The 11,355-nt window shown below is 38.4% G+C and overlaps 1 protein-coding gene across 5 annotated transcripts in view; it reads left to right on the top strand.

Annotated features, from left to right (window-relative positions):
• Nucleotides 1-3,614: 3,614 nt before the first annotated feature.
• Nucleotides 3,615-11,355, top strand: part of LYST (lysosomal trafficking regulator) — a 126,766-nt gene continuing 119,025 nt past the window's right edge. For 3 of the 5 annotated variants that reach the window (XM_045537253.1, XM_045537252.1, XM_045537250.1), the window contains exons 1-2: nt 3,625-3,707; nt 7,791-7,989. In XM_045537253.1, the coding sequence (XP_045393209.1) occupies nt 7,798-7,989 (192 nt within the window). In that variant the 5' untranslated portion in view covers nt 3,625-3,707; nt 7,791-7,797. Of the gene's footprint in view, nt 3,708-7,790; nt 7,990-11,355 lie in introns of all 5 variants that reach the window. The other 2 variants (XM_045537249.1, XM_045537251.1) reach the window with 2 other exon arrangements.

Raw genomic sequence — 11,355 nt, 5'->3', positions numbered from 1 at the left:
CTCAGAATGAACCTTATTCCGCCCCCCCCAACCTGCTGCTCTGTCAGTCTTCAGTCAGTAAACAGTACTATTCTCCACACAGAATAAAAACCCTGTAGTCGTGTTTTTTGGAGCAGGGGTCAGGGAGGAATGAGAGAAGGACCTCCATTCCTGGGGAGAAACAGTTCCAGGGGAACATTTCTATTTCCTCTTTCCACACCTTACTTTAGTTCCTGAGATGTAGGAGTGAGTGACTTTTCTCAGTCTTTCTTTGTAGTCGTTTTTGACTTCCCTTTTTCTCTTTTACTCAGTGTCTACTGCATCAAGCATGCGTTTATCTCAGTGCCACGGAACACGCTTTGCCAGATGCCCACAAGGCCCATTTATTTATTCCATTCAAGTTTTGCTCAAGTATTACCTTTTCCAGCCTTCCTTGTCCACCCTATCTAAAGTAACATTCCTATCACTCTGTACCCTTATTCTGTTTTACTTTTTTCATAGCACTTAACACTACTTAACGTTATAATATGTTTGGTTTTTTATCTGTCTCTATCCCACCAAAATCCATGAGGGTAGGGATTTTGTTTTTATTCTATACCCAGTGGCTAAAATACTAGCTGGTGTATAGTAAATATGCAATAAATATTTGTCAAATTAAATGGCATATTGAAATTTCTGATGATATAAAACTAGGAGGTATAGCTAATACATTAAATTGGGGTCTTTTGGTGTATATATTTCTTTTATTTTTGACTGTTCATATTTTACATTTTACCAGTCACTTTTTGAGAGAAAGTGAAACCTATTATTTTTCTGAGAAGGTCATTTATATGATTATAAGCATTTGTTACTATGTTTTTCACTTACGGTAAGTGTTAAGAATATAAAAATTCTAGGTAGGCTGACGCCACAGCACTCTAGCTCGGCTAACAAAGTGAGACTCTGTCTCAAAAAAAAAAAAAATTCTAAGACTATATTTGGGGCAAGTTTTATTGCAACATTGTAACAATTGTTATATTAGAAATTAACAGTATAGTAATAATTTTGAATTTAAAATTTGGGATTATAGCTATAAAAGGCAAAAAGTAATAAGACAGGGTCCCTGACCTTAAGGAATTTGAGGCCGGGCCCAGTGGCTCACGCCTGTAATCCTAGCACTCTGGGAGGCCAAGGCGGGTGGATCGCTCAAGGTCAGGAGTTCGAGACCAGCCTGAGCAAGAGCGAGACCCTGTCTCTATGAAAAATAGAAAGAAATGATTTGGACAACTAAAAATATATATAGAAAAAATTAGCCAGGCATGGTGGCACATGCCTGTAGTCCCAGCTACTCGGGAGGCTGAGGCAGGAGGATCACTTGCACCCAGGAGTTTGAGGTTGCTGTGAGCTAGGCAGACACCACAGCACTCTACCTCGGGCAACAGAGTGAGACTCTGTCTCAAAAAAAAAAAAAAAAGGAATTTGAGACCTGAGGGGTAAGGCAGTCACATAGGTAAGTAACCCTAGGGTGCATCTATGTACTTTGGAAACAGAGGCAGTGATAGAGATACATGTGTATGTGTGTGTATCTATAAATAATGTCATAAGGTCATCTTTATTAAAAATATATCTATATTTCCAGACGTTCTGGATACTTAGTATAACCTAGGGTGATAAAGAAAATAGATGTGTAAGTGGTGATGGCAGAGTCAAGGAGGGCACGGATGACTGTGCTGGCTGTTAGAATTGTGATCTTGGATAAAATGAAACTCCATGGATATCTAAGCCAGACTTTGGAGAATACAGAGATAAAGAAGCCATGCCAGTTTAAGAGCATTAGAGAAATCCCTCGGCTTGGCCTAGAAAATGTCCTTCCATAAGAGTGAGAAACAAACAGATCTAGTTGACTGTCAGCTCGCACTTGTAATGGCCACACTGAGTTAGCTGGACTCATTTTAGCATTGCAGGGTAGGTGGCTCTACCTTGTGGTAGTCCAAGCTATAGGGTGCTAGTAGTCAGAGCAATTAATGCCATCTTTAAGCTTGTAATTTGACTGATAATTTCTCCTTCCATAATTTTAGAGTTAGAAAATACATGCATGATTTCAGTTAGTTCAGGAGGCAGCAGGAACGTGTGTTAACGCTCCATTCCAGGGCTGTTCCATTTGGTTGAGCAGTTGGTGCACTGGTTACTAGTGCTCTGCCAGTGGAGTGAGTGGTAAGACTGAAATCTAGGCTGCGCTTTGATAGCGGTGAACCCCGATGTGGAGCTGCACCCACCAGAAAAGGATGCTTTTTTCCCCTAATTCTTGCAAAGCCCTGTGTAGTCCAACACAGCCTGTCCCTTTCCCTGCTTGGTTTATCCTCAAGTGCCTAAAATAATACATGGTATAAGAACTGTTTGCCAAGCTGAAAGGAACTCAAGACAGTTCTCCAGAGATGAGCATTCTGAAGCAATTAAGGACACTCTGATTTAAAAACTTGTGATGCCAAATAAACCCTCATGTTTGCCTCTATGGTAAAGAAAAATTTTTCATGTTTCTTCCTGATAAAAGCTACAGAGAAAAGGAGAACAGATAACTATAGAGGAGCATCTTGTTGTTATCCACCAAGTAGCAATTTGTCCCTTAGTATTCTAGAAGTAGCCTTCATTGTATTGTATACAAAAGATTAATTCATTTAAAAGATTCAATAAGGGTATGAGATTTGGTAGTAATTAACAAATCATTGTTTGGTTTTAGTATTTTCAGAATTCTCATATATACTCAAATACCTTTTACCCTGACAGGAGAGTAAAAACTTTATTTTACCTAGGAACTTTGACTTGAAGACCTTTTTTCTTGGTAGTATATAGATGATATTCCACTGTCTCCTACATTGGCAGTTGCCAACCTTTTTGGCACCGGCAGCTGGTTTCATGGAAGACAGTTTTTCCACGGACAGGGAGGGTGCTGGGGTTTCAGGATGACTCAAGTGGATTACGTTTATTGTGCAGTCAAGCCTCTCTGCTAATGATAGTCTGAATTTGCAGCTGCTCCCCAGTGCTAGCATCACCGCCTCAGCTCCACCTCAGATCATCAGGCATTAGATTCTCATAAGGAGCTCGCAACCTAGACCCCTCGCTGCGCAGTTTACAGTAGGGTCCGTGCTCCTATGAGCATCTAATGCCCTGGCTGATCTGACAGGAGGTGGAGCTTATGGGGTGATGGAAGTGATGCGGAGTGGCTGTAAATACAGATGAAGTGTAGCTCACTTGCCAGCTGCTCACCTCGCTGGTACTGGTCCACAGCCCTGGGGGTTGGGGACAACAGGCCTAGATTTCAGTGTTAAGAAGATTGATATTGTTATGATTCTCCTTTGCACTTAACTTATGATTTACCTGGAGGTTGTAAGTTAGGAGTTGGGACAGGAAGGGTAGAGAGCTATGATTAAGTTGCTTTGTTTGGATCACTATGTTCCTTCCAAGACTCTCTCTCTCAGGACTCAATTCTTGAAGGTAGGCATTCTTTTTAGTGTGCTCTTGAGATTTTAAAAAGTTTGTTGCCTGTTTCATACATCACGTATGAAGACAGGCCATGATTTTTATGTCAGAACTTTATGTTAAAATTATTTGTGGTTTACTATTGTCATTAATATGTTTTTCTTTTTTTTTTTTTTAATAGGTGAAGCTTTTCTTCTAAGAATGTTTGTTTCATCTAGTTTATAAGCCCAAATTATATAGACTCTAAATGTTACAGGAGTGTTGAAAGACTGGTAAGTATGTAATGTGATAAATATTAGCAGTCAAAATGCTTGATTCAGTTAAAGGCTTTAAAAACTACATAGTAATGTGACATTAATTAAACCCCAAAGTAAAAACAGCTAACTTTTTCTTAGTAGATGTGGATGTATGTAGACTGTGGTTTATTCATACAATAGTATATCGCACAGTAGTTTAAAGGAATGGTCATAACCTTGAGAGGGAAAGGCAAAGTTATAAAAGGATACATACAGTATACTATTTATATAAATTTTTAAAATTGTTAAAATAATACTGAATTTTTTTATAGATATAAACATGTGAGAAATATAAAAATGGGAATGAAAAACACCAGCTAGGGAATGGTAAGAGGTGTGGGTGTGGCTTTCATGTAGTATAAGCTTTGATTTCTTTCTTTTTCGTTTTTTTGAGACAGAGTCTCACTCTGTTGCCCTGGCTAGAGTGCTGTGGCGTCAGCCTACCTCACTGCAACCTCAGACTCCTGGGCTCAAGTGATCCTCCTGCCTCAGCCTGCCGAGTCACTGGGACTACAGGCGCATGCCACCATCCCCAGCTAATTTTTCTATTTTCAGTAGAGACAGGGTCTCATGCTGGTCTCGAACTCCTGAGCTCAAGCAATCCTCCCACCTCGGCCTCCCAGAGTGCTAGGATTACAGGCATGAGCCACTGCACCTGGCCAAGGTTTGATTTCTTTACACACACACACACACACACACACACACGCGCGCACACACACACACACACACTTTCTCTGTCTCTCTGACCTGAATGTACCATAATGTTAATACTTGCTAGATCTGGGTGTTATAACCTCATGTTATATATTCCTTGTTTCCGGGTATTTGAAATATTAGAAAAAATTTAAAGAAATTACCATGTAATCATCTTTTCAGTTGGCATTCAAAATGGCTGAAAGGCACTCAACTAAATTCACCATTCCTGTTAGGAAGAAATGAATACTTCTAATGTGCCCCCTGCACCCCAATTAGTGTCGTTCTATTACTGCTAACTAATGTAGTTAGAGGAATGGAAATTGTATGTATATTGGATAGGAGAATTTAGAATTTTTGTTATTTGTAGATTATAGGGTATTATATCTGGGAAATAAAAAAACCCAAGAAAGTTCAGTAAGAAGTTTAGATATATGATTGCTATATCAAAATAAATCCATTTCCTATATGTCTGCTACATACCAGTTTTATATCTTAATTAGAATATATAGCCAGTTGTGCTGGCTCACGCCTGTAATCTTAGCACTTTGGGAGGCCAAGGCAGGAGGATCACTGCTTGAGGCCAGGAGTTGGATACCACCCTGAGCAAGAGCGAGACCCCAGCTCTACAAACAGTAGAAAAATTAGCCAAGGGTGGTGGTGGGCACCTGTAGTCCCAGCTACTCAGGAGGCTGAGGCAGTAGGATTGCTTGAGCCCAGGAGGTTGAGGTTGCAATGATCTGTGATGACACCATTGCACTCTAGCCCATGTGACAGTGGGAGACCTGTCTCAAAAAAAAAAAATTAAAGTATATAATGGAAAATAAAATCCTGTTCAGAATAAATGGCAAAAAGTATAAAACATGTTGGAATAAACCTAATAAGAAATGTGTAAAAACTACTCTATGAAGTAACAGCAATTTCTACTTCAATTAAACAATGAGGTAAATGTGCAAGTAGCGTAAGGGTGTTCCTTGCAGCTTTGTTTATAATAATGAAAAGCTAGAAGTAATCTAAATATTCAATAATAAGAGATTGGCTATGCAGTTATGTACATCTATACTAAAATGAAATATATGTAATATATACATGTAGTAGAATGCTCTGCAGCATTAAAGAGTAAGAGCTTATGGGAAAAGTTTTTCAAAATATTGAAATGAATCAAACAAGTAATAGATTATATATAACATCCTTTTCATGTAAACAAGTATGTATTTTTTTGTACCTTTTTAAATTGGGAAGAACATAATTTCCGTATATATTATAATGCTTTTTACTGATTTGGCATCTTGTGCTTTTAGAAAGTGGGATGGAAATATTTCTTCATTAATTGCCTAAAACTTCATGTTCATTTCCATTATCTTAATTTCTAGAAGATAGGCTCTAATTATAACCATAATTTTTTGATTTTTCACATTTTTACTATTTCTGAAACTTCAGCATGTCTTGTAATGGATGGCTCTGTCAGGAGGTGGCACCTGTGAAGTAGTTGGCCTTGCCCGCTCCTAAGTGAACCAGATTGTAGATGTTCACATTGTTAGCATTTCAGTTGACTTCTGTGCATTGCTGGTACTATACCTGCTAAGGTTTCAATGTTTTCCTGGTTGTTTTCTGAAATTTTTTTTGCCAATCTCATTTGGAAAGACCAAGGAAGCACCAGCATAAAAACTTACAGAATGATGTTAGCAGTTTTGGAAGAAAATCTCAGGAATGATAGTGCAGTTCTCTTAAGAAATGCTACATTGTGGATGGTCTTGATGGTCAGAAGGTGATATTGTAGGGAAATTCTATGTGATAAGAAAGCATTATGTCATAGTTTAATTGGCAGTGTTTTTTTCTTTTTTAGTGCTGTACTAAATAATTATGTATCCTAAAATCAGTAACAGGGTAGGTGACATGTTAAAGTTGGATAAATATAAATTAGGTTATTTGATTTATTGAATAACTTTACTTTATGAAAGCTCATAAAGAACCCATATTATATATAACAGGTTATTGCTGCATTTCAGAATAATGAGGGATGTACTTTTTTATACTTTTTTGTCTTTTTCTTAGTGGTCAAAAATATTAAAAATAAATGATATTTGTTATACTAAGAGGGAACTGTTATTGTAATACTACCTAGAATTCTGGTGGGAATGCAGGAATTAAACTATCAGGCCCTAGAATGAGAAGGAACCAAGGTAGTATTAGGAATTCTCTGGTTTTTCCCTTTCACGTTTATCTGCTTCTTTTTGCATCCTATTGGTTCATTTTTACCCAGTTGGCTGCTTCTGAGCTTCACCTACTTCCTTTATAAAGACCACCACAGGCCCATCTCCATATAAGCTTTCAGCACATCAGCTGTGTCCCTTTAGTTTAAATTCCTGAGAGAGAGAAAGGAAACCTGATTGGTTCAATTCCTCTTTGCAAGCTGTACTAATACCAGTCACATCTGTGACCAGCATGTATTGTGGCTGCTTCTGAACCAGATGTGTTTCAATTCATCAAGGCCCAGAGCCTGACTCTGGCCCCTTGGCAGGAGGAATATGGCTTACTGCCTTGTTAGCAGGGACTGTGGGGAGCGCTTCCCCCTGAAGGGGGTTGAAGGAAGAGGAGGCAATATACATGTGTTTAATTTAACATCTCTAGGCTACGCAATTTTTAAAGGTTACTAAATGTCTGAAAGTTTCATCTTTTAGCCCAAAGATGAAACTATTTTGAAACTGTTGAGGGATTTTGCTGTTTGTGATTTTTCATTTCTGAAATTTGTACATTTGTCTCTGTATTTGTTTTCCTTCCTCTTCTGCTTATTTTACCTTATTATTTTCCTTAATCTTAAAATGTCACATTGCCCTGTATTTGATTCAAATGTATAGTAAGAAGTAAAGTGGCATACCTTTGGCTGATAGAATTCTTCAATTTTTATTCCTCTAATGGGAAATCCTTTTTTTTCCTTGCATTAACTGAACTCTGGTGTTGTGGGAGGGTAGGTCAGTGACTGTGGGCTCTGTCAAGTAAAAAAACAGTTTATATTTTTAAAATATCCTTTTATCTGTTTTAAAACATACAAAACAAGAACATTTTTTAAGTAATGGGTTTATTTTTATTCTATTTAAGAGAGAAAGTTTCTTCTATCTAGGTGCTGTCACTTACCCATTCTTGGCTATGCTCAGGTATTTGAAACCCAGGACTCGTTTCTGCCATGGCAGGTGTTATTTAAGGAGCATCTGACTAGATCAGAACTATGACTGAAAATGTTACAGGATTAAGTACCAATACCCAGTAAAGTCAGTCTTCAGTTAAAAATGAACAACAAAAACACATAGTTTTAAAAGTAAATTTGTATTCTTTTGTCTAATCTTTTTCGTAATATTTATTTTATAGCTCGGTCATGAGCACTGACAGTAACTCACTGGCACGTCAATTTCTGACTGATGTCAACCGGCTTTGCAATGCAGTGGTCCAAAGGGTGGAGGCCAGGGAGGAGGAAGAGGAGGAGACACACATGGCAACCCTTGGACAGTACCTTGTCCATGGTCGAGGATTTCTGTTACTTACCAAGCTAAATTCTATCATTGATCAGGTAATATTTTCATATCAAATCATTTTTTTATAAGTATGTTGTAGTTTATTATAGATACATCATTTCTGGGTTACAGATTTTCTAAATTCTGTTTGAGATAACGTCCTATCCCTCTTATCACTCCAACAAAAAAGTAGCCCTATTTGTGAACATATTATTTGTATACTTTCCAAAAAGTCTGAAATATCTTAGAATTATAAATGGCCTTTCTTCTGAAATGGTATCATATATACCATGCTTTTTATCCTAATATCAGTGTGATAACTATGATTATTAGTAGAGATACAAGATTATAATTCAGGAACATGATGCATTTGCACTTTTAATAAACATCAAATATATTTTTGAAAAGTTTTGTATAAATTATATTTAGGGAGTCGGCTAATTCTGGGGTGAAAGCAGAGAATCCTTTTGTGTAAACTAATAATTACTGAGTCCTTTAGCTTGTGTACATCTGGTTTTTCATACATTATTGTTCTTGCCTTTTCCTTATTATAGTTTTAAAGCCAGTTGGGACTAGAGAGATGTTTTCATCTAACTTTCTTTTTCAGATGAGAAAACTGAGATTCAGAAACATTAAGTAACTTACACAAGGTTTACTTGAAGGCCAAATATGATTTATATCTTTATTTGATTTTATTAGAAAACAAGTATTTTATGAAAAAAGAACTCTACAATCTGCTTTCAAGGGACTAATTAATGTAGTTAGATAATATTTTAATTACCTTGAATTGAAAAGATAATAAAATCTCTGTAGCACAAATATGACTGATATTTTTTAACATGTTCAATGTTATCAGCTTTAGATGAAACTTAGCCATCGTTAAATAAAATTTCTTGCTACGAAGGCATTTTGCTAGTAAATACATATATTGAAAAAATATAGAGACCAAAATGAAGCAACGACTGTTTTCATTGGGAACTTTCCACTTGGATGACGTGAGGGAACGCCTCATTTTTCTGGATACTGTGACTATTGTGTATATCTAGGACCTTGGGAGGTTAAACTAGAGCATGGCTTGAAATGCAGGGCCGCAAGTTCTAGTTTGCTGGGTGCCTACAAATAGGAGAAAAAGACTTTGTGACTTCTAAAAGAACAGAATTACATATGTGGTTTCTTTGAGACTAGAAAGGGTAAATAAATCTGGAAATATACAATACATAAAAAAGTTATAGGTCCAGAGGATTAAAGAGAGATGCCCCAGTAATGAATTGTATTAGAAATTATGGTAATGGAATGTAAAGCAAAGACTTGTTTTGCCACTGCTGTGTTGGGCAGCAGGACGGTATCCTCTTCGGGACTGCAATTCCAGCAGAGAGGACAAAACCCAAAAACCTGTGTTTGCTTCAGTCTCATTCTGTCGGAAGGCCCATGATTTCCAAGAACTAATCCACTTGGTGAAATGCGGGCAGCAGACATGAGGTCCCTGAGGGGGAGAACAGTAATGTTGGGTTGGTGCAGGAGGAGAAGCTTCACAGAAGAGATATTGCTGGGGCTGGGCCTTGACGGAGGTAGGGAGCGCTTAGCTAAGTGGGAAGGCACGAGGGCTGTTCCAGACTGTGTGTTTGTTACGCAGAGGCCAGGAGACCGGAATGTCTGTTCACACAGCAGTGTTGATTTGCCAGGGTACTGTTGTGGAGCAAGGGCTAAGTTATTAGGATAGCACGTCTTGTGCTTCTTCACAGACACCCTGTGGGTTTCTACAAGTTCCATTAGAATGCTAAAGATACGAAGACTCAGATTAGCAGGACTTTACAGGGAAAAAAAAATTTTTTTGAGATCATGTTAACTGGCATCTTAAAAAATGTTGACATGCCTGGGTTATATATGAGCTATACATTGAAATGTTATTCAGTCATCTTTAGTCTTACTAATTTTAAAGTAAAGCACACGGAAATGGGACCCTTTGATATGAGTTTTACTTTGCTTCCAGAATTTAAAATCATTCATGCAGTGAATGTTTATTGAATACCCAACTATGTATTAGACATTGGGTGGCAGAAAAAGGGTGGTTGCTGAAGATAAGGGACTGAACCCTGAGAGAGGACTGGGAAGTATGTTTGGGAAAGTTTCCTATCATATTTAGAGATAAATCCTAACTCCTTTGCATGGCCCACAAGACTCCATCAACCTACATCCTCCAACTTTGTCTCCTTAGACTTTCCCCATTGCTATGCTCCAGCCACACTGGCCTTCTTGCTTTCTATGAAAAAGCCAAACCCATTCCCAACCTTTCATATACTTGCTGGGAGTCCTTTTCCTCCAAATCTTTGCATGGATGCCTTCTTCTCATCAATTAAGTATCTGCTCATGTGGCCCATCCTGAAGAGTCTACCTAAAATATCCCCCTTTTCATCACACTCTGGTAATTCCTGCTCTGGTTAATTTCCTTCATGGCACCACTTACTATCTGAAATTTTCTTATTTGTACCTATTATTTTCTGTCTCCTCTGCTAGAGTGTTGGCTTCATGAGGATGTGAATGTTGTCTTTCTTGTTCACCACTGCATCTGAAGTGCCTAGCACATAAGTAGTGGGCTCAGTAAATATTTGTTGAGTGAATACAAGAAGAAAACGGGCATTGAGACATTAACAGCAGCAACTGTTGGTTGCTGGAATGGAAGCAAATCCAAAGAGAGAAGGTAGGGTGTTCAAGAAGTCTCCCCACAGAGGAACTAAAACCTGATGAATGAGTTGGAATTTGGCAGATGGGAGGATGGGGATAGGAAAATGCAGGAGCAGTGTATGTGTGGAAGATATTGGGGAGTCCAAAGACCAGTGATGTTCAGGGGCAATCCTTACCAGCTGGATGTGTGGGGAGGGCTCAGGTATGGTGGGAGCTAAAGCTGGACAGGTCAACACGAATCATGCCACAAAGGGTCTTCTGAGCCTGAAAAAGAATTTAGATTTTACTTTTGAAGAATTTTGAGCCTTTTCATAACTGGGACACTAGAAGAAATAGTCTAAATGCCCCGTCTCTGCTTTCTCACTTCCTTTGACTCTTCAGCCTATTGTAATTGACTAGAACCCTAATCACACCATTAAAACTGCATTTGTTAGGCTCACCAGGGCCCCTGTAGTTGCTAAATGCTTTTCAGCCTTCATTTTATACAGTCAAAGAACAACAGCTTTGGCCCTGTTGACTTTCCTTTCTTTCCAGATCTGCTCTCTTTCTCGTTTTCTCTGGTTCTAGTTCTTTTTCAGGGGGCCACTTCTCGTCTCCTTTGCAGCCTTCTCCCCAGCATTGCCCATCCTTAATTCTCCAGAGCTCCATTCCCCACAGTCTTCTCTTGTCATTCTGTGTTCTCTCCCTGGGAAATTTCACATATGTCCTTGGCTTCTGCTGCGATGACTCCCAAATCTTTT

Source organism: Lemur catta, chromosome 25 (genome assembly GCF_020740605.2).
Source record: "Lemur catta isolate mLemCat1 chromosome 25, mLemCat1.pri, whole genome shotgun sequence".
Classification (NCBI taxonomy): Eukaryota; Metazoa; Chordata; class Mammalia; order Primates; family Lemuridae; genus Lemur; species Lemur catta.
This window is presented reverse-complemented; position numbering and strand designations above follow the sequence as displayed.